The sequence below is a fragment of the Fukomys damarensis genome, unplaced genomic scaffold, assembly GCF_012274545.1.
Source record: "Fukomys damarensis isolate Sample0158 unplaced genomic scaffold, DMR_v1.0_HiC HiC_scaffold_17, whole genome shotgun sequence".
Classification (NCBI taxonomy): domain Eukaryota; kingdom Metazoa; phylum Chordata; class Mammalia; order Rodentia; family Bathyergidae; genus Fukomys; species Fukomys damarensis.
In genome coordinates, this window is record NW_022900929.1 from 17,439,879 (window position 1) to 17,463,424 (window position 23,546).

Sequence of the window (23,546 nt, forward strand, 5' to 3'; positions counted from 1 at the left end):
GCTCTGTGTGTGAGTGTACACACATATGCATGTGTGTGCTTTTAATAAATGGTTACTCGACTGAGAGTAGAGCTGTGCAGGATTCTAAAAACAGTCCCTACATATTGTGGGCCGAAAATGCATCTCTGAAGAAAAAGAAAATGCATCTCTTCAGCACTCTGGGAGGCTGAGGCAGGAGGATCACAAGTTCAAACCCAGCCTGGGCAACTTAGTGATTTAGTGAAACCCTGTCCCAAAATAAAAAGCTTGAGGTGTAGCTCAGTTTGAAGGGTTTGTTGAATCCCAAATACCACAAAGGGGAACGAGAGAAAGAGAATGAATATGAATGAATATACCTGTAATGTTTTGGGGATTGCTTTAGTGTTTTTGTTTTTATTTTTTTTTGTACCGGGGAACGAACTCAGGTCCTTGTGCTTGCGAGGCAGGCGCTGGAACCACTGAGCTAAATCCCCAGCCCAAAAGTCTTTGTAGTGGTTTTTTTTGAGGGGGGGGTGCTTTAATTACCTCACACCTCCCCAGACTTTGATCTTGATTCATAATGAAAAAAGCTTGATAGTGTTGGAATAACAAAATTATGAGAAAGTATTTCTTTTGTTTTAGTATTTGTGTTAGTATAGAGATTTTTTTTGTTGGTTTTTATGATATTAGGGATTGAGCCCAGAGCCCTAGTTACATCTCCAGTGTTTGTTTGTTTGTTTATTTGTTTTTGCTTTTTTGTGGTACTGGGAATTGAACCCTGGGCCTTTGCTGTAAGCTACATCCCCAGACCTATTTTTATTTTGAGATAGGTCTAGATAAGTTGCCCAGGATGGGCTTGAACTTGGAGTCCCCTGCTTGAGCCTTGCACAGTGCTGGTATTGTAGGCCTGCTCCTCCATGCCTGGCTCCCAGCACCCCCCCCCTTTTGGTACTGGGAATTGAACTTGGGACTTTGCACTTGCGAGGCCGACAGCAGCACCACTGAGCTAAATCCCTGGCCCCTCCCAGCCCTTTTTTATTTGCTTCCTGAGGTGAATCCTTGCCAGATTGCCCAAGCTGGCCTCGCATTTGTCATCTTCCTGCTTTGGGCCCTCAAGTAGCTAGAATTACAGCCACGTACCACCAGTCCACCTTAGTATTAAGTATTTAAGTTGAAATAGGAGGTGTTTATTTTCTAAAACATACAACAGGATGTTTAAGGAACCGATATATATATTTTACCTTTGTAGCCAGAAGTTAAAAGAGAAGAAATTACTGGCAAAGAAGATGAAACTTGAACAGAGGAAACAAAAAGAAGGCAAGTGGTGCCTGTGCTTCTCTGAGTAGCCTTTCTCTCTTAGTTACAAGCATCAGAAAGCCACGCTGGCTCCAGCAGAAAAGAAAGCTGTTGTCGTGCGTTGAATCCGGGGCAGGCTCTTTCTGGGCAGGGCTGGGGAGGGAGTCAGTGGCGATGCAGTCCCTGGTGCGGTCTCCCTGTCCATCCCCCACCTCCTGGTTCCTCACAGGTCTCTGGTTGAGAGGTGCCTATGGCCACTCCCCGGGCTGCATCCTGCCTCATTCTTCTCCGGAGGGAAGGATGAAGGGGCTGTCCTAGTGCTCCTTGCAGAAGTCTCACTGTCCTTTTGGTTTTGATTGAGTCACTTGCCAAGTCAGTTTTATGCCTGCCAAAAAAAAAAAGTCAACTCTCAATGCTTAAACAAAGAGGAGTTTGCTGCTTTTACGTGACAGGAAGCCTGGTTGTAGGTGGAAGCCTGGTGGGTTCAGCATCTCAGCAGCATCAAGCCCAGAATCTGTTACCTTCAGAGTTGTGATGGCTGCCATAGCTCTTGCCATCATATCTGTTGTTCAAAACAGGAAAAAGGGAAAAATAGGGTTGTAGTGAGACAGGGTCTCATTCGTTGCTTAGTTGCCCAGGCTGGGTTGGAACTTGCAGTCTTTCTCTCTCAGCTTCCCAGGGTGCTGGGGTCACTGATGTTTTCTCATGCCCAACTTCTGTCTTGTCTTTTTTTTTTTTTTTTTTTTTTTTTTTTTTTTTTTTTTTTTTTTTTTTTTTTTTTTTTTTTTAATTGGAGAGCAAAATTTCCCCAGAAGTGTGCAGCAGGTATAACCTTATATACTAGGTCACTTAGGCATTTCTACCTGCCACAGGTTAGAAGAATAGAAAATAGAATTGTCATAACTAATTGAGTCCTATTACAATCCCTCCTGGGGAGCTGGTGCATTGCTGCCCTAGACCAGATTGAAGTTCTCAGTAATGAGGAGTGGGGCCTGGAGATCTGCATTCCATGGTGTTCCCAGTCCTGCCACCTCCAAACTTAGCATGAGGCTGGGATGCCATCCAGGCAGCTCAGGAGCTGAGAATAAGCTAGAAAGGCCGAGGTTGCTGAGACTGGGAGATGCCAGCTGTCTGCCTCTGGGCTGAGTCAGTTTCTGTTCCCATTGCCTCGGGTTGGCTCCTAGGTGTGTGGTTGTGGTTTTGAGCTTAGGATAAAGTCACATTTCTCTTGGTTACTGAAATATTGGCCCCTCTCAGAAACAGCTCCTTGGTGACTTATGGATTTACTGGGTGACACATCATAGATGGTTTTGTTCCTCACCCTTTCCTGGAGACTGCTAAATTGTGGCAGTTAGGATCCCATCCCTCAAATAGACCACTTGGTCATTTTCTCTGACCTGCACACAGGATTGGGTGTGAATGCGAGGGTCAGGGGTCATGTTCTGTTGGGATATTGTAGTTTGGCCCCGTGTGGTATGAAATAGAAAGGTCTCCTGGGCTCTGGTTGTTTGACCCTCCTCATTCGGGGTTTACTGTTTATGCTACTTATTGTCATTGTTGCTTCTTACCTGTTTATTGACTTCTTGCATTGCTTACTGATTTTCCTGAGCTGGTAAAGCGATGTTCTTTGTTTTGTGGCCACTGAAATCTCTGCTTGATATTGATAGGCTCAGTTAGTGATTTTCTTAAAGCAGAGGTTTCCTTAAATGCCTCACTTGGACTTTGCCAAGGAGCTCTGGAACATGGCATCAACCCTGGCAGGCCATGTGCAGTTTTCTCAGCTTCACTTCCTGCTTTCACAGAGCCTCGAGGGCAGCAGAGGTGAGAGATTGAGGCCTTTGTAGGATTTTCTTTACAGGACATGTGTCCCAACTTTTCCTCCTCAACTTCTTGATCAGTTCCTTCTCTGCTTCAGCTGCTCCTAACACCTCTAGTGCCTGCCATGGTTAACTGTTGGTGTTGATTGTAGTTGACAAGTACCCTGGGGGGAAAATGCTGTTCACCCCCTGAGTTCTGAGTTCAGTCAGCTGTGAGAACTTTCCAGGGAGCCAGACCTGTCACACAGGGACAGGACTCCCAGCTTGCTCACCTCCTCTGGCGCCTGCTGGTTTCCACCACTAATGTGTTTGGGAGGCTCCTGGTTTTAGGGCCTGCATCAAGAGTTTGGGAGAGGGGAAGGGGAATAGAGCACATAAAAGCACCGCAGAGCTCATTCTTACTACTGGGATCCAGGTACTTTTCTCAGACAATCCAGGGAGCCAGTCCACAATTCTGGAAGTTCGATTCTTGTAATCTTTGCCAGGGGTCTCGTTGCTTTTCTAGAGGTTTTCTCTAGGTTGTAGAGTACTGACTGTGCAGTTTGGAAGTGTTTCAGTCCCTCTCTACTTTAGCTGCCTCTGTCATTATGTTTGAAGTGTATGACCTATAAAAAGGCTTTTGTTTTTGTGCAGCTGGAATGGCACCCAGGGGCTTGCACTTGCTAAGTAAGCACTACCACTGCGCACAGCTTGGATTATTTTTTAAATCTATTCTGATAAGCTATCTTTTTATTAGAATGGTTGGATTTAGGGCTGCCATTTTGTTTGTTCTGTTTTTTGTGTTTCTCCTTTTCTGTCTTTTGGATTATCTGAATTTTGTTTTTGTTTTTGTTTTTTGAGACAAGGTCTCACTATGTAGTTCAGGCTGGTCTTGAACTCACTAGGTAGCCCACGCTATCCTTGAACTCATGGTGCTCTTTCTGCCTCAGCCTCCCAAGTGCTGGAGTTATAGGCGTAAGCCACCACGCCTGGCTTATTTGAACATTTTTTATTCTGTTTTGATTTGTCACTATGTCTGTAATTCTTATAGTGTTTTTTGGTTATTCTGGGATTGCTGTATACTTATGCCTTCACAGGCTGCTTCTGGTCTGTATGCACCATTTTAAGTGAAATGTTGAAACTTCTACCACGTAAGTCCTTTTACTTATTTTATGAATTAACACCTGCAAACATTGAAAACTTCCAGTGTTCTGCTTTTTTTCTTTTTCTGCTTATTTTCAAACATCAGATATTTTTAAAGATCTTAAGAGGAGAACAGGCTCCATTATTAGCCAGATTTGTACTGTTCCTGTTCTTCCCTTATTCCTGGCATGTTTCCCTTATGGCTGAAGATCTTTCTTTAGTCATTCGGTCAGAACAGGTCAGCAAGCTGGGTGTGGTAGCTCCTGCCTGTAATCCCAGCACTTGGGAGGCTGAGGCAGGAGGACTCCCATGAGTTTGAGGCCAGCCTGCACTACACAGCAAAACTCTGACTCCCCCAAAAAAAAAGACCAGCAACTATGAATTTTCTTAGGTCCTCTTCCTGTCTTTATTGATCTTTGTCCCCATAGTTGATTGTTACTGGGTCCTATTCACCTGCTTCCCTATAGTTCATTGTCACTAGCTAGCACTTCTTTCTTCGGCACTGTGGATATGGTCTTCTGTATCCATGGTGTCTGATAATAAATCAGTAGTCATTCAAATTGCTGGATACTTTTGAGACTTTTTTAGTTCAGTAATCCCCTCTTATCCATAACTTCCCTTACTTCACTTTTAGCTACTATCTAGAAATATTACATGGAAAATTCCAGAAATAAACAACTCATAAATTTTAATAACTTTGACTACAGTATAATGTTATAATTATTCTGCTTTATCTCTTTATGTGTCTGATTTCTTTCTTTCTTTTCCTTTTGGTACCAGGGACCAAACTCAGTACCTTGCGCTTGCCAGGTTGGCGCGGTGCCACTGAGCTAAATCCCAGCCCTTTGTGTCTAATTTCTAAATTGAACTTTATGACATAGATAAGTGAATAGGAGCAAACACAGTCTGCAGATATAGGGCCTGATACTGTCCAGGGTTTCGGGAACCCACAGACTGTCAGCACCCCTGAGGCTGGGGGCCTGTGTTTACATTTCAGAAGTTTCAGTATGACGTCTGTGCATGAATTTCCTTGAATTTATCTTGTTTGGGGTTTTAAAGGTATTCGAATCTGTAGGTGTGTCTTTTATCAAATTTAATGATTTTTTCTGGTTTATTTCAATTTCTGTGTTCTTTAGAAAACTTCTAAAATTTCCATTCAGTTCTCTGTACCTTTTTTTTCCCTGCTTGCAGTGGTGGGGGTTGAACCCAGACTCTTACTCAGCTTCATCCCCAGGCTCCTTAATTTTTGAGACACGATCTCTAAATTCCTGCCTCCTACCTCAGCCTCCGCAGGTGCTGGGAGAACAGCCTTTCATGTCTTTGCTACAGCTTCTGTCTTCCTTTTCTTCTCACAGTGTCCACCCTCCTGAACGCTTTTAAAAACATGCTTGTTAAATGTTTTCTCATTCCAGCATCTGGGCTGTCTCAGCATTGGCCTTTGTTTATTGACTTTTCCCATGCAAGTTGATGTTCCTGATTCTTTGTGAGTCGAGTCTTTTTCTCCCTCACACAGACTCTTTGATGCTCCGAGTCTTGTTGATATTTGCCCAGCCGGCACTCAGTCTGTGCTCTAACCCACCTTTTGTAGTCTCTGCTTCCACCTTCAGGTCAGTTTCCAGAGCTTGGCTGTGCGGTCCCCTTGCCTGCCACCCAGTGGCCAGTCTGGGTGTAGCTCTTTGAATTCCCTTCTGCGTGTTCTTTTTGCATGGTGATTCAGATTAGGGTTGCCAGATCCAGGCATATGCTGCTCAGCAGGAACCCAGGAGGTCACAGACAAGGCCTGATGTCTCTTCCCGTCTTCTCCCACTCCAGGTCTATCTCCTTACACTTCCTGGTTTTGTAGGGCTCCCCTTCTCATCACTCAGCTATGCCATAGTCAGGGAGTTCCGCTCATCGGTAACTCTTAAGAACCTTTTCAGAACAAGAAACTGAGACCAATTTGCTGTGCATTTATACTTGCTGAACTTACATTGGCTCTTTGGAATTACAGATTACTTTTTTCCCCTGGTACTGGGAATTGAACCCAGAGCTATCACACTGAGCTACATCTCTAACCCTTTTTTTTTTTTTTTTGCTTTTTATTTTGAGACAGTTTCTCTCTTAAGTCACTAAATTGCCCAGGCTGAGCTCAAAGTTGGAATCCCATTGCCTCAGCCTCCCATGTGCTGGGATCGTAGGTGTGTGCTGCCATGCCCGGTGTGCTGGGATTCCTTAAGGCTCCTTTCCTGTCCCTTTTACAATCCCACAGTTTTCAATAGTGTGTGAGTGCGTGCACCCATACACCCACACCCACCCCATTTTTGTAGTACTGGGAATTGTTTTTTGTTTTTTGGTACCAGGGATGGAACTGAAGACCTTGAGTTTGTAAGGCAGGCACTGCGCCACTGAGCTAAATCCCCAGCCCTGTAGTACCAGGAATTGACCAGGGCCTTCACTTGAGCTACATCCCTAGTCCTTTTTTGAGACAGGCTCTTACTGTCATTAAGTTGAATTTGTGCCTCACCTCCCAAAGTGCTGGACTGCGGGCATGTGAAATCCAGCCCAGCTTCTAGTCACTCTTCTTTAATTTGCCCAAGGCTAAAAAGAATGTTTGAAATCGTATTAGTACGTTTTTTTTGGAGCCATGGTCTCACTATGTAGTTCAGGCTGATCTTGAATTTCCCACTATATAGCCCAGGTTGGCCTCAAACTCGTGGCAATCCTCCTGCCTCATCCTCCTCTTACTTCTGGAATTACAGGCATGTGCCACGATGCCCAGCTTTTTCATACTAGAACTTTTGAGTAAACTTCATTTATGGCCTCCACCTTGTTTAAATTAGCCCCATGTCTCCCCTGCCTTGTGCTTCACGGTTCTGTCAGAAAGAAAGATGTCTGTGTGCCTGTCCCATTGTGGAGCTGCACCATAGTGTTATCAAAATGAAGATTATGAACTTTCTCATCACTAAGGCATGAATTCACTTTGTAGCTTTTTTTAAGTATGGATAAAATAGGCTGGAAAATATCACAGTGTTATCACATTCTGCATAAATACCATTTTCTGAAAATTTCCCTGTTTCTCTGTGTACTCTGGGCTGCAGTCAGACACGTGCAAATCTTTGGTGTAGTTTGTGGGCCCTGCTCAGTTGTGAAGGTAGCACGGGTACATAGTGTTGCCAGTTAGTGCTTTGTACCATAAGCAGGAAAGAGTGCATTATAGCAATAATTGTCATAAAAATGGTTTGTATTACCTTTACCTCATCTTTTTCATTTCTTTCCTTTTTTGTGTGGGTGTGAAAGAGTAACGTGATACCTGTCCCATTGAAATGAATATAAATTAATATAATAGTTGTGCCACAAAACAGCTTGGGCATACTACTTGGTTCTTAATAGAGTAGAGGGAGACCCATCGGTCAGGCTGTTTTTGCTCTTCTAAAAAGCAGTAAGGGGCAGCTGGCCAGCAGTTGTGTTCTATTGATTAATTTCTTGATAACAGCCATTCTTTCTGGAGTGAGATGGAATCTCAGTGTTGTTTTAATTTGCATCTCTCAAATGATCAGTGAGAACATTTTTTCATATGTTTGGTGTTTCTACTGTTTCTTTCTTTCTCTCTCTCTTTTTTTTTTTGTACTGGGGATCAAATTCAGGACCTTGTGCTTTTGAGGCACCACTGAGCTAAATCCCCGGCCCTCTACTTCTGGTTCTGTTGTGTTGCTGAAGAGGAAATGCCCTTGCTTATTCTCTGTGCTGGTCTAGTAACTCATTGGGGCTTGTGTCTGGATGATGGCATGAAGCCAATTTGGATTATTCTGAAACCTTGAACTCCCAGAGTGATACACTCTTGCAAGTGTTATTTATCCTGGTGGTCCTCCTAGGGCAGAAAGCCAGGGTGGCCATACAGCCAGTTGTTGCTAGTTGCCCCTGGGGCATGTTTCTTAGCCTCAGTGGTGATATTAGTTGGGAAGGGCTGCCGCTAGATGCAGTGCCCACCTCCCCTCCAGTCACTGCAATCAGTGAGCCCTTCAGCTGTCTCCAGTGAGGGGGACAAAATCCCCGCCATCTGAGAAATCCTGATTCAGAAGCACTCAGTATGTGTTTTGAGTTGAACTGTTTCAATCCAAAGCCAAATTGTAAGCCTAGTGTTGCATTGGGGCGGGGCCGCAGTTCTGCTGCTCTGCTGTCCAAGCAGCTCAGCAAGATTGAGTCCATATCAACAAAAGATCCCTATCAATTAAAAAATTGAGATATGAAGTTTTTTTTTTAAAGGGAAAACAAAAACACTGTATTTGCCAGAGGAGGGAGGGGGCTGAAAGCTACCCTGTGAGAGAAGAGGTCTGGAGCAGAAAACCTCAAGGGCCTTTGTCTTCAGCCCTTTTTATCACTGTAGCAGAAAGACACACACACACACACACACACACACTCACACACAGACACACACACAGTTTGTCACAGCCTGGTTGGCTATTTTAGGCCCTCAGACCCTTAATTTGGCCACCATTACAGACATGCAGGTTGTTAAGTAGGCTTTGTTTTTTGTTGTCCTATCAGATACCTTTAAACTTGATGAGTTTAAGGGATTTCACCCACAAGGTGGAGTTAGCAGTTAAGTAAAGGGCATGAGTGTACACTTCTGCACTAGCATAGGGCAAGAATAGTAAGAGCATCTAGATGTGGGTATATATTTTATGTCCTCAGTCTTCTGTTAGGTAGCCCCTCCCCCATTTCCTTTGGCCTTTACTGTCATGGGGCAGGACAATAACTTTAGCCAGGCGCTTGGCAGAGCCTTGATGCTTATCTGCTCTCTGCTCTCTCAATTCTCTTTATTGCTTCCTCTAGCAAGGGTGTAACTCTTTCTAGTCAGGATTTGCCAGAAAGCTTACTGAGGCCTTCATGCTATTATTTCTCCCGCTTTACCTATATCACTACATTGGAAATCTGTCCGTATCATTTGTCTTTTTTTTTCCTCTTGTGGTGCTGGGGCTGGAACTCAGGGCTGTACACATCAAACACTTAGGCTCTGCAGTTAAGCCACACCTCAGCCCTGCTTTGTGTCTTTTGCGAGAAAAGGTGGTATTTTATCATTTTAGAAATGTCTAGAAAAGAATAAAGTCAAATTTTTATCTGTTCCTTAGTAAAAATAAGTGTAACATTTTACCATCATTTCTTTAACTTCACTTTTTCATATGTATGCTTTATTTATGTTAATACCATAACTATAGTTGTACTAATTGTACCCCTTAACATTATAAGGTCCCATGGCCTTACAATTCCATGGTTTGAGGGATTTTTTTTCTTTTTTGTATATTTATTAATTGTAAATTTATTAATTGGTTGGTTGTTTTTACATACAGGGTTCGGGCTGTAGCTCAGTGGTAGAGCACTTGCTTAGTATATGTAAGCCCCCAAGTTCAGTCCCCAGTACCAAGGGGGAAAAATACTGGCTTCAGTTAGAGTGAGTAATATTTTATCCTGTATGCCTGCAATCTGAATAAAATATCCCATTCCTGTATTTTAAAATATGTAAACAGTAGAATAAGGATAATGGAAGGAAATCATTTTAAAAAGCTCAAATATCATCTCTGTGTAGATCATCTTTCTATTTGTTATTGTGTTTTGTTTTGTTTTTGAGACGGGGTCTCTGGGGGCTGGGGATTTAGCTCAGCGGTTCGGTGGCCTGCCTTGCAAGCGCAAGGACCCGAGAAAAACTCAGGGGGTGTGCCCTGCCGTGCAAGCGCAAGGACCCGAGTTCAGTCTCCGGTACCCCCCCCCCAAAAAAACCTCCAAACATTGAGACGGGGTGTCACTTTTCTTGCCTGAACTGGTCTCAAACTCCTGGGCTAAAGCCTTTTTCCTCCTGCCTCAGCCTCCTGAGTTGCTGAGACTGCTACCATGCCTGGCTTCAGTTGTAAGCATGTCATGATAATATACAAGAGCTGGCATGCAGTATCATATCCAATCCTCTGCTCATTAAACATTGGATTGATTTCTATTCTTGTCTTCCATAAGAGACACTTTAGTGAGTAGCATGTGCCTGTCTCTCTTCTGTCTCTCTGAGGACATGAATTAAGATAAATTTCCAGTCATGAGAGATCACAGAGCATAAAAAGAACTCATGGCTTTTGAAATGTGTTTCCAATTACTTTCTGAAGGAATAGTACTGTCTTCAGGGAGGTTTTGTTGAATCCTTTTAAAATTTTGAGATAGGATCTTGCTAAATTGCCCAGGCTGGCCTTGAACTTGTGATCCTTCTGTTTATCCCTGCCAAATAGCTGGGATTATAGCTGTGAGTCTCCATGCCGGCCAGTACCAGGTTACATGGCCACCACAATGCACAGGAGTGTATACCTTCTCTGTGTCTTTGTCAATCCTGGCTTTTAGAAATTATTCTTCCTCTAAGTGGACAAGAAAAGTACATATTAGAGGAGGAATTAAGATCTAACTGAGAAATTAGAAAGGCTTTAAAAATATAGTAGAGTAAGAAATAAGATTTAATCTCCCCCAAAAAAAACTCTAAGGTAAAAAATAGAGGGCTAGGTATATGGCTTACGCCTAGCATGTGCAAGGCTCTGGGTTTGATCCCCAGAGCCACAAAGTGTGTGTGTGTGTGTGTGTGTGTATGTGTGTGCATACAGAGACCTTGCTCCTAAGTCACTAAATTGCCTGGGCTGGGCTCAGACTTTTAAACCTTCTGCCTCAGCCTCCCAGAATGCTACGATCACAGGTTTGCCCTACCAGGCCTAGCTCCAAAGCTCTTTTATACAATAAAAATAGGCTTGTCACTCATTCTGCTTACAGAGCAGTAGTCAGTAGTAGCCAATGCTGAACATTTATTGTGCTCCTATAGTTCTAAATGCTTTGCACACAGGAGCTGTAAGCTTAATCCTCACAGCAGCACTGTGTCAGTGGCATTACCTAAATTTTACAAATGACAGGTCTTAGACACCGAGTGTGGATGGCAGCCTCCGAGCTGCAGAGGGAATGGCTGGTGGGCCAGGATTTGATCCCAGGTACCGGTACTTACTGTGAGGCAGCCCTGCTTGAAACCTGCTCATCTGCCCCGAGCCTTCGCGGCCCTCACCACTTTGGTTTGCGCACTGCCTTCCACACGTCCTCTGCCCTGCTGTTCCCACACCTCTGCCCTTCAGCCTCTTTGCTATGCTCAGGCCACTGGACTTCCTCCTTTTCCTGCTCCCCTACTTCCCAGGGGTCTGGAGAACTTCGTTCTCCCTGCCTTCCTCGTGCCCGCCCACTGCAGGATGCCTTGCCCTCTGCCTCGTCCCAAGCCTGTACGGTTAGGGTTATAAAATCTGCTAAATCCCTAACATGCTTATGTCCTCAGCTATAACTTTTCATTTCAGGATAGCTTTATAATTACAGAAAAATTGCAGATAGCACAGAGTATTCATAGACCCAGTGTCCTTGGTTTAACAAGTTAATGAACCAGTTAATGAACCAGTGTGGACAACTTAGGAGCTAAAATCCAGATCTTACTCTGATTTTAGTTGTATCTAATGCCCTGTGCCTTTTCCAGAATCCGGTGTAGGACATCACATTACATTTAATCATTGTGTGTCCAAATCACTGGTGTCTGAGACAGGTTTTCAGACTTTATTTGGGTTGGGTTCTGTAGGGTTCCCTCAGTTGGTGTTAGACTGGTGGGTTTTTTTTTTATTTTATTTTATTGGTACGTTTTATGTATGTCCTGCTCTGGGCGATCGGCCGTTTGTCCCAGAAGTCCCGGCTCCCTTTGTTGGAGGAGTGGTGTTAGAAACAAGCCTGTGGCAAGGGGTACGCTTCACTTCTGGGGTGGGGCGGTGCTTTCAGGCTCTTTCATTGACAGCAAGAAGCTACCAGTCATTCGTTACTTAAAAGTGGGGATATTTTCTGGGAAACACACCACGGAGCGCGGCTTTGTGGCCGTGCGAGGATCACTGGGTGTGCTTACACTGAGATGGCTGTGACAGCACGAGACGACACGGTCTTACACCTCCGTGCTACACGCAGACTGTCTTTGTTAAAAGCACTGTTGTCATACAGCACATGACCATAAGTGCACCACGCAGTGTATAGACACGGATCTGTAAGTACTGGTGTGTGGCCATCGTACTAAGCTAAGTGTGAGCCGATAGCGATGTCGCCCCTCGCCCATTTGTCATTCTGTCCTTGGTTAATCCGGCCTGAGTAGCTTTGCTCCCACTGCCCGTCCGCCATCCGTTTGCTTCCCTGTTCAGTCCATCCAATATACATGTTGGTGGCTTGAGGGTTATAGGCTTTTTAGCTGCGGTCCACACCCAGACTAGCACCTTCCTCCCCTGACCCCTTCACAGTGATTGTTCAGACAGATGTAGTGCAGTGAAATCTATGTGCGAGCTTTTGCTCCATCCTGGGGTCTGTGGCCTCCTAAATTTGGGCTTTTACAATTTTGCATAACTAAGGTTTACTTCTTTGTGTTGGTAGCGCTCTGTGGATTCTGTCAGGCATGTAGCACCACGCATCCACCACTCTGATACTGTACCACGGAATGGTCCACACCCTGAAAATCCCTTGGGCTTCACCTCTTCACCCTCTTCCCTGCCCCTACTCCTGTTCACCATCTCTGTAGTTGTGCTACAGAATTGGAGTTATGGGCCGGGGATTTAGCCCAGTGGTTCTGCCGTCTGCCTCACAAGGTCCCAAGTTTGATCCCCGGTACCAAAAATAATAATAATAAATTTGACCCATTTGGACCAGGGATTTAGCTCAGTTGTTCCACTGTCTGCCGCGTAAGCACAAGGTCGGGAGTTTGATCCCTGGTACCAAAGAAAAACAAAATAGAATTGGAGTTATGCGGTATACAGGCTTTTTAATTGGTTTCCTTTGTTTCATAGAACACTTTTAAAGATTCGTAAGTATCTTAGCTGAGGGTGGTGGCATGTGCCCATAATCCAAGCTCTCTGGAGACTAAAAGCAGGAAGATTGCAAGTTGGAACCCAACCTGAACAACTGGGAATAAAGCAGCTCCAGACAGTTGGGTGCTGGGTTTTGTGTGCACTTGTTTCCGATCAGTTGAGTAAATGCCTAGGAGTGTGACTGCTGGCTTTTATGATAAGATTGATCTTGTTTAGCTTTTTTAAGAAATGACCAGAGTTTTCCAAAGTGGTTGTACAATTTTGCACTCCCACTGAGGAGGAGTACAAGTTGAGTTCTCTACATCCTCACAGTGGGTACCGGTTTTTGGAGTGTAGCCATTTGAATATATGTGCTGTGGTTTCTTGTTTTAATTTTAGTATCTTTGAATTCTTGTAGTCCCAGCACTAAGCATAGTAGCTGGCAAGAAGCAAGCACTTTATTATTGATTACTCTGTACTTACTATGTTGAAAGAATGAATTAGGTGGATTAATTTTGTTCAAGGACTTCAGAGTTGCACTACGTGTCTAGGCTTTGATCTTTCTCTTTTGTTTTTGTTTTTGTTTTTTTTGTGTTTTGGTTTAGGTTTTTTTGGTTTTTTGTTTTTGTTTTGTTTTGTTTTGTTTTTGTGCCAGGGATCAAATTCAAGTCCTCATGCTTACGAGGCAGGTGGTGGAACCACTGAGCTAAATCCCCAGCCCTTCTCTCTCTCTCTCTTTTTTTTTTAATGAGATAGGTCTCAGTGTGTGGTCCAGGCTGGCCTGAACTCCTGATCCTCCTGCCTCAGCCTGCGGTGTGTCAGGGAAAGGGCTCCAGCCTGTGTGTGGGAAGAGCCAGGAGAACCTTCAGCCACAGAGGGGTTTGTTGTGTTGTGTTGTGTTCTGGTGTTGATGACCGAGCCCAGGGCCTTACACGTGCAAGGCACACAGTCTGTCTCTGAGACTCTCCCCAGCCCCTGCTTTTTTTCTAGAGGGGCTTTTGCACAACAGTGACTTGAGACTCCAGCAGGACTATTACAGCCCAATAGTAAATGTTCAAGGGCCAGGTGAGGAAGTCACCCTGTGGCAGTGGTGGGCATTGTAGATGGTGGGAGCCATACAAAAGCAGTAGGCCTGGTCTGTGGGGTGTCAGGATCTCGTGTGCTGTGGGGCCTTTTGGCGAGAGCCAGAGAACCAGGAGGAATGGTGGGCAGGAGGACCGCCTCTGGCCCCTGGCTGTGCTGTCTGAAAGAGTCACTGTATTCCCTCGACTCTCTCCTTTTTTAGTGTGCCCTTTCTCTCAGCAGATTTGTATGTCTATAATCCGATGTTGTGTGGTTACAGGACCCAGTCAGTCGCAGGAGCAGCAGGCCAGTAGCTCCGAGGAGGCATCTGGGACGGAGGAGGAGGAAGAGGAGGAGGAGGACAATCCCAGCTTCATCATGAGGCGATGAGATTGCACAGCAGCTGTCACGAGCCTGGCACATTCTGTGTCCAGAGCCTCAGAAGACCTTGGTGAGGCCAGCAGGGAAGAAGGCTGTCTGCTCGCCCCCCACGGATGTGATGCTTAGGGAGTACATGCGAGTCCCAGTGCTTGCTGCCCTGCCTGGTTCGGGGGACAGAGAGATCTGTTCTGGACACTGCCTCGCGGGGCACCCCCCATTCCTACTGGAAGGGGAAAGTGCCTCGCCAGCAGCTGGTGTCTGTTCTCACATTCAAACAGCGATGCGCTTGGGGCTGGCTTTTGGAAGGGAACATTTTTCTAAGTAAAAAACAGAAAACCGTTAGGTTTTGTTCAGACTTGTGAAACGCTAATTACCAAAGCTGTAGAGAGGACTCAAGATTCAGCAGGTCCTGTGATGTGGACCTACTCCTCCTGGAGAGCACAGACCCTGCCACACAGGGACTGGGCCATACCAAGCCACGGGAAGGTAGCTCACTATACGGCAAGAACTGTTGGGGAAGCTGGGTGGTTAGAGAAACAACAAGGGAGAGAATCCAGGCTGGATTGAGCCAGGTAGAGACGCAGAGGGGTGCTAGCCAAACTGGAGGGGCTGGGTGTCCATCAGGAGCTGCATTTTCATTTGGAATCCAAAGTGAGTCCAAACAGAATGGGGACTGAGGGCCAGGGATTTAGCTCAGTGGTTCCACCGCCTGCCTCTAAAGTGCAAGGACCCAAGTTCGATCCCCGGTACAAAAAAAAATTCAATTCCAGAATTGGGACTGAAAGTGGCCACACTTCACAGTTGGATGGAACCCGTAGGGACTGCTTTTTGCCTGGGTCACATGGGTGCTGGGGGCAGAGGTGGCCAGCACTGTGACTGTTTCCAAGTCCACATGTGTGTCCTGGCCAGAACAGAACCAGCACCTCCAGAGTGCAGGACACTGTGCAGGGAGCCAGGGGCACAGCGGGTGACCCAGGGCAGCTTCTGGTGCTGGTGCCTTCAAGAGGTAACCCAGGGAAGCTTTGCCCTCAGTGCCTTTGGGTGAACATGGTTGACAGAGTCAGTTTTGAATTATAGCCTTTGCTCTGGTTTTGGATTGTCTCCAACTGCTGGGTCCATTGTGTGCCTTTTATGGACTGGAATGGCATTGAGGAAATAGTTTTTTGAGTGATGGAAATCATAAGGACATTTTCTTTTACTTCTACAACGTAGATTTCTCTGGCCCTACCCTGAGCCATGTGATATGTCTGATAATCTTTATCACTTAGGTCGTTTAAGTCATGCCAAAATTTTCTTCCCCAAAAAGCCAAAATGAAGCATCAGCCTTAATAAATTAACACACGCTCTGGCTGTACATTTTGAAATCTGTATTTCTCTTGTGTGAGAGATTGGCTGGTTGTCTGTGACTTGTTTTTAGTTCTTCTCCTCTGAACTCTTGGTTTCCTTGTCTCCATTTCCCTACCCTGAAATGTGTGTCAGCCGGGACCTTGTCGGCCTCCTAACCCAGAGGTCACTGAGGTTACCAGAGGCCTGCGTTTGAGTCCTGACTTGGCTCTGATAATTGAGGATGGGGCAAGTCCCTTCCTGCCTCCCCCAGGTCACCTGGCCACGCTGAGTGAGAGCCACATTCAGCAGATGTGTGGCCGGCTGAGTAGCTGTTGAGGTTAGGCAGAAAATGTGCTGCCACAGTTTCTGGCCATTGTTAGGGATCATCATTACTTCCCACAGTTTAATGATGCTCAGTTTCCAGGGTATTATTTGGGAGAAAGAAGACAGTTAGATGTCATCATTAATAATGGTGTATATAAGATTGAGAGCACCCCTTACAAAACTATAATTAGGGGAGACTCATGAAGTAATGGCCTAGTGATGGCTGGTAGGTGGAGACTAGTCTGGGACAGAACTCAGGAATGCATATAACACACTCTCCTGTGCCATAAAACCTCACTAGTCTGCAACCATACCATCCTGAGGCGCTGTCGTACCTGATCTCAGAAGCTAAGCAGGTCAACAACCTACTTAGTGCCTGGAGGGAAGAAAACTTCTGTGTAAGGAATCTGATTCACCAACAAGGTAGGCCTCCATTCACTCGTTGCTGCCATATGTACTGAGCACCCCGTGTCAGGCCAAGCTGTTCATATTTTTGACTACAAGATTCATCCACCAGCAAGTAAGGGGTAAAGCTTGGATTTGAACCCAGCCAGAACGACTCGAGTCTGTCATACAGATGCTCTGTCCTGGGGAGAGGCTTGGCAGAGAGGTACCTAGGGTACCTGCTGGGGCTGTGGGCTGTAGAACCCTCCTTTCACAGGTTCATGACAGTGGTACATGCATGACTGTCCCTTCAGGTGGCTTTTTAAGTAATTTTATTACTAAAAACGCCACCAGTAAACATGATTAGATCCGTTTTTACCGCCAGTGGTACTAGTTGCCCGATGGGATACTCCTGCATGTGGTTCAAACCAGCAGTAACGTGTGAGCTGCCTCAAGCATGGGTGCCTGTGCGTTTGATAATACTATAGTGCAGTGTATTGTAAAGTGTGTAGTTGCTTCTCTATTCATGGGTCCCATATTTGTGAACTTGTACATTAAAATTAATTTGGAACCTCGCAGTCCATACTCACCTTGCTTTCATAGTCATTGCAGGCACATTGTGTGGAAGTTGGAGTTTCCTGGCCGTGCAGGTGTCCCCGCCTGAGGTGGAATAAGGCAAGGCTGGCTTGTATCAGCTCATCCTACACAGTATCCTCAAGGTGTGTGCAGTGGCAGGTTTTCTGTGCTTTTTGCTTCGTCTTGATGATTGTTAGTGTCCCCCAGGCACAGTGCTGAGGTGCTGTCTAGTGTTTCTGAGAGCAGGAAGGCTGTGGTGTGTCTTGGGGAGAAAACTGTGTTACGGTGCTCTTGGCTGTGAGCCCAGTGTTAATGAATCAGCAGTTGCCTAAGGTAGCTTCAAACAGAAACACACAAGACACGGTGATGCACAGGTCACCTGTTGGAAATGTGGTCAGAGGCTCGCAGGAACCCACTTGTTCCCTGAGGAGCAGGGGTTCAGGACTAGCTGACATCATGTCTGGTGGCTTCACAGGACAGAGCTGCTGTGGATACTGAGTTTGGGCTGTTGGAGGGTTGGGGTGAGCAGCCTCGAAGCACAGAGAAGCATTTCCCAAAGTGGGGAACTTAACCCAGCCCCTCGCCATAATGCCAGCATCTTCTCACCTGGGGAAGTGGCAGCTGTGCTGCTCAGTCCCACAGATGTCACACTGGGACCCAGCCCTGGCCGCCTGTCCTCAGACTTCTGCTTTCCACAGGAAACTGTATGTCCTCTCCCCCTAGACCTGCACTGCTCCCTCATGTGGCCCTTAGCATTGCAGAGCCTGGAGAAAGCCGAGGGAGGACTCAGGCCTGCACAGCCCCCATGTTGTGCACCAGCCCCCAGCATCCAGGCACCTCTGTTTCCACTGTGGTATGGTGCAGACCCTGCAGGTCCCCTGAAGGTCTAGCTCCTCCACCATAGGCCAACAGACAAGCCAGGGAGTCTGCTGTTACGACAGTAAACAAGGGCCCTTTTCTTGTCCTCCCGCCCCAGGCCATCCCAAGGTCCTGTTTGCTTCCGCCTCTCCCCAAGCCATCCCCCACTGGGCTCTTCCTCGCCAAATCAGCCCTCGATGGCATGGTGGATAGCCTTTCCCACTTAACACCCTGACAACCCCTCCTGTCCCTGCCTGCCCTCCCTTAAGTGTTGGGGTGGTCAGCACACTGCCCTCTGTCCACAGCAGGCCCTGGAGACCCTTTCTGGCTTCAGTCTTGTCCTCATGCATTTGTCTGAGACTTTGTCTCTCCCGCAGCCCTGCATGCCTGAATCCTATCACCTGCTTGACAGCCTTGGGTGTCTAATGGCACCTCCAGCGTAGTGTAAGAGAAAGAGGAACTTGAGCCACGGCATTTCCCCCTCTATCTTTCCACCTCGGTTAACTGCTCATCACCCTTGATTCCTGTTTTTCCTACCCCTCCCTGCAGTCCTCTATTAACTAAGGCCTGGACCTTTCAATTCAGGTGTCTGCCCCGTTCCCCCAGTCCACACCACCAGCTTCTGTAGCCCGGTAGTTGACACTGCCTCTGCTCTTACCCCCATTCCCCATGCAGCAGCCAGGGGAATACTTTACAAATGGAAACCAGATCTTGTGACTGCCCGTGTGAAGTCCCCAGTGGCTTCCCTGACTTGGAATTAAATGTGAGCCGCAAAGCCTACTGTCTGGTACTTTCCACCCTCACCCCGCTCCTGATGGTGTCATATCTACACCCTGGCACCTACCTCAGAAGCCCTGCTGCTGCCTCTTTATTGGCCTCAGCTGAGCTGTCAGCTCCTTGGAGAAACCTCTCTGCCCACCCGCTGCCACTGTTCTTTTTCCTTCTCTTCCACAGCACCTCTCACTTATTTACTATCTGCCCCTTGCCACACCTACAGCTCCCTGAGACCTAGGACTTTGCTTCCTGTTCTTTGCTGCATTCTGAGTGCCACCCAGTACTTGGGACAGAGTAGATGCTCATTAAATATCCATTACACAGTGGAGCAAACCCCAGGGACTGCAAGCAGACAGGGATGCTTTTCAAACCTGACAAACTCCTAATATGGCAGGGAGAATGTCCAGGTAGCTGCCCACAGGTAGGTCATTTTCAGGAGGCTGCAAAAATGACTTGTTACATGCATGTAGCTTTGAAGGAGCCCCCTTAAAAATCCAGTTCCTGGGTGATACCCCTGAGATTTGATTCATTACAATTCAGGCTTGGAACACACATTTTAAACAGGTGTCCTGGGAGACTGTTCCCCCACCACCACCTTGAGAAATGTGGGCTTGGCACACAGGAGGTACTGTTACTGTGTCTAGTTCCTGTTTTCAGCATCTTCAGTATTTAGGGACTGAACTCAGGGTCTTTGTACTGCTACATTTCTAGCCCTTTTTTTTAAAAAAATTTATTTTTATCCCATTCCCTCCTTTGAGCCCCCTCCCCCCTATGTACAAAAGCTTTCTTTCGATTTTTCCTTCTACTTTGACTTCTTTTCTTGTTCCTTCCTTTCTGCTCCCTCCTCCTCATTTCCCTTTCCAGTTTAACACTTCCTCCCCATTTTCCAATATCCATTATATATCTCAGTCCTTATTTCCACATTCACTGTCTCGCACCAGAGAAACAGTGTGGTATTTAAACATATGCATCCAATTTATTTCACTTAAGAGCATGATCTCAAGGGCCAAGGATTTAGCTCAGTGGTTCTGCCACCTGCTTTGCAGCGCCAGGTCTCGAGTTCAATCCCTGGTACAAAAAAAAAAAAAGTATTAAAGAGTATGATCTCAAGGTCCATCCCTTTAGCTATAAATGTCTGAAGCTCATCCTTCTTTGTGGCAGAGTAGTACTCCATTGTGTTTAAACAACAAAACAAAACCCCACGTCTTCTTTGTCCACTCATCATTTGATTGGTATCTGGGCTGTTTCCAAGATTTAGCTATTACAAACTGTGCTGCCAAAAAAACAGATGTGCATATATTCTTTTCTTTTTTGGTACTGGGGATTGAACTCAGAACCTTACACTTGCAAGGCAGACACGGTGCCACTGAGCTAAATCACCAACCCTGGTGCTTTAATTCTTTTGGGAAGATACCAAAAAGAGGTATAGCTGGGTCAAATGGAACCTCTAGTTTTAGTTTTTTGAGAAATCTCCACAGATTTCCACAGTGGGTGCACCAGTCTTACACTCCCACCAGCAGTGGAGAAAGAAAGTTTCCTTTTCCCCATAACCCTCCAGCACTTATTTATTTATTTAGGTGCCAGAGATCGAACTCAGGACCTTACACCTTTGCAGACAGTGGAACAACTGAGTTAAATCCCTGGCCCCAGCATTTATTATTGATTTCTTTTTTCATATATTTATTTGCTATTTCTAATTCTTTATCTGAGAAGTGTTTTTATTTCAAATGCCCATTTTTGCATTGGGTCTTTAAATTTAAGAGGGTTTTTTTTTTTAATCCTTTATCTGAATAACAGGTAAAAATTGTTTTCCCACTCTGTGGGTTGTCTCTTCATTCTGTTGTTGGTTTCTCTTGCTGTGCAAAAGCATTTTAGTAAGATGAGATCCCAGTTGTTGATTCTTTGTTGTATTTCTTGTGCGGTCTGGGTTTTGTTCATGAAGTCTTTTCCTACTCCTGTGTCCTCAAGTGTTCTATATAATGTTTCTGTTTTAATATTTAGATCTTTGATGCATTTTGATTTTAGATTAGTGTGTGGTGAAAGATACAGGTCTAGTTTCAATCTTTGGTTGTGGAAAGCCAGTTTTTCCAGCACTATTAAAGAGGCCATCTTTCTTCCAGTGAAGGTGACTGGCTCCTTTGTCAAAGATAAGGTGGCTGAGTGTATTTGGAGTTGTTTCTGCATCTGTTAGTCTGTCCCATTGATCCTCAGTCTGTTCTTTTGCCAGCACCATGCTGTTTTTATCACAGTAGCTTTGCAATATAACTTCAGGTCAGGGATTGCACTACCCCTGCCTTGCCTTTTTTTTGTTGAAACTGGAACTCACTATGTAGCCCAGGCTGGTCTTGAACGCACAGCGATCCTCCTGCCTCAGCCTCCCGAGTGCTGGGATTACAGGCATGCACCACCACGCCTGGCACCCCTGCCTTGCTTTGGTCGCTCAGAATTTGTTATTCTAGGTTTCCTCTGGTTCCAAAAGAATTTTAGGATTGTTTTTTCTAATTCTGTGAGGTTGTTAGGATTTTGATTGGGCCCTTTTTTATTTTGCTTGGTTTGGTTTTTTTGAGACGGGGTCTTGCTGTGGAGTTCAGGCTGGCCTTGAACTTAACTATGTGTCAGTCCTCCTGCCTCAGCCTCCTGAGTGCTGGAAGTACAGGCATACACCATCATCCCCGGCATCCCCTTTTTATTTTGACACAGGATCCCGCTAAGCTGCCACATTCACTAGGCTAAGCTCAAACTTGCTTCAGGCTCCAGAGTTCTGGGATAATAGGTGTGCACCATTATCACATATCTTGGAAATAAATTGTTAAATTGAGTTGAAGAAGTGATGTTCTATTGACTTTGATTTAGGAATGACACTTGATCCAGTCCCTAACACTGCATGGAAGGAGAACTGTGGAAGCAAGCACATTTCCCCTTTCTCTCCTTCGAAGTTAATTTGTTTACTCTTTGGCACACTTGATGAAAGTGAGCTACAATTAGCATATATTAACATGTATTTCCATAAGGAGCACACTCTTAGAGATTAACTTGGAGCAGGTCCAGAGGGGCTGTTGGCAGCTTTGCTGTTCTGTGGAATGTAGCAGATGTTTATAGAACACCTGCCAAGGGCCCAACCCCCAGGACTCCAGGGCAGGTGTCTGATGTGCGTAGGAACACAGGAAGCCTACCTTCCAGGAGCTCTGCTCTGACCAGAGCAGTGCAGGATACTGCTGTGTGCAGCCCTCACTTCAGGTGCAGAGAACAGGCTGGAAGGGGACAAGTGGGAAGGGCAAGAAGTAGTGCAGCCAGAGGTGACAACGGCCTGAATAGAGGCACGGGGAAAGAGTCCAGAAACCTTCTGACAGGAAATTCCCAGAACTGGATGAGTGGGAAAGGAGTCACAGATGATACCAGACTGATCACATCGCCACCTGCGTAGATGACGGAACATTCCCTGAGACAGGTGGCCTGGAGGTGGAGCAGGTGTGTGAGGGTGAGGTGGTAAGTTCAGCTAGGACATGGTGAGTCAGGGGCCCTTGGAACTGCAGCAGAGATGTCACCCAGGTCAGGGGGAGAGATCCGGGTTCAACATGACCTTTGAGAATCCTTGGGCTTCACAAGGTCCTTGAAGCAATGGAGCAGAAGAGACCAGCTAGAGAGGAGTGTAGCAAAGAGGGGACTCAGAAGCTGAGGAACTTCTAGGGGACTGACTGTGGCAGCAAGAAAGAGCCAGAGAGAGTCACCAAGGCATTTCCTGAAAGGAGAGGTCCCTAAGAATAGGAGGGCTGATGGCCGAAAGAGCCTCGGGTTCAGTGACACAGTGTCAGTGGACTTCAGAGGGCTGAGGAGGAAGTGAAGTGATGACAGCTCTGATAAGAATTTGCCGTGAAGTGGAGACAGGTTAAAGGTGAGAGGCAGAGGGTGGCTGGAAGGCAGAAAGATGAGTCTTGGGAAGGTCAAGAGGAAGGGTGGGCTGTGGGGTGAGTGGAAAGGTGAGAAGGTGGATGTTAGGGTCTGTCCCTCCCAAGTTCCTATAGGAGTTTAATCCCCAAAGTCGTGTGTTAATTATATTAGAGGAGCCAGATAAGGTCATTAGGGTAGCTCCCCCATGATTAAATCCTGGTGGCTTCATAAAGGAGGAGACCACATAGAAATGTCACCTGCACCCATGACCCATTGCAGCCTGGGGTCCTCTACAGAACCTGGGCCATGACATTTAGACCTCTTCCTCCAGAACTAGAAACCAAAATAAACCTTGCCTTTATAAAGTAGGCTCAACTATTTTCAGTAATGAAAAGCTAATTCAGTGAGATGGTTAGTTGGCTTAAGATTTTGCAGAGCTGCTGTGGGTGATGAAAAGGGCTAGGTGATAGGAGTAAATGGCAGAAGGGACAGAAGCAAGGGACCAGGAGACTGGACACCTTGGTCACCTTCCTCAGTAGTAAGTCTGAAAGTCATGAGGGAACAAGGACCAGTTCACTGAACAAGGGAATACAGTGAACAGGTCTAGCAGATGTTTGACCCTGGATGCGTGCCTCAAAAAATTGGCCTTGCCAGGGATTTAGCTCAGCAGTTCGGTGGCCTGCCTTGCAAGCATAAAGACCCGAGTTCAATCCCCGGTACCAAAAAAAAAATTGGCCTTTTCAGAGGTAGGGTAGCTGAGATCTTAGGAAGCAACTTTCCAAGGCCAGCCAACCAGAAAGCCTGAATTGCACCCTGGCCAGAAGGGGAAGGGTTGGTGCCTGTGTAACTACCACTCAGCAACCCGTGCACCTGAGGGGGATCCTCCACACATGAGTTTGTGACTGCTAAATCTTTCAACACAGTGCCCTCACCTCCC

The 23,546-nt window shown here is 46.1% G+C and overlaps 1 protein-coding gene across 1 annotated transcript in view; it reads left to right on the top strand.

Annotated features, from left to right (window-relative positions):
* Prkrip1 (PRKR interacting protein 1) overlaps positions 1-19,449 on the top strand; it is a 29,685-nt gene extending 10,236 nt beyond the window's left edge. The window contains exons 5-6 of the mRNA XM_010618942.2: positions 1,208-1,275; positions 14,379-19,449. Of these exons, the coding sequence (XP_010617244.1) occupies positions 1,208-1,275; positions 14,379-14,488 (178 nt within the window). The 3' untranslated portion in view covers positions 14,489-19,449. The remainder of the gene's footprint in view (positions 1-1,207; positions 1,276-14,378) is intronic.
* The last annotated feature ends 4,097 nt before the right edge of the window (positions 19,450-23,546 follow it).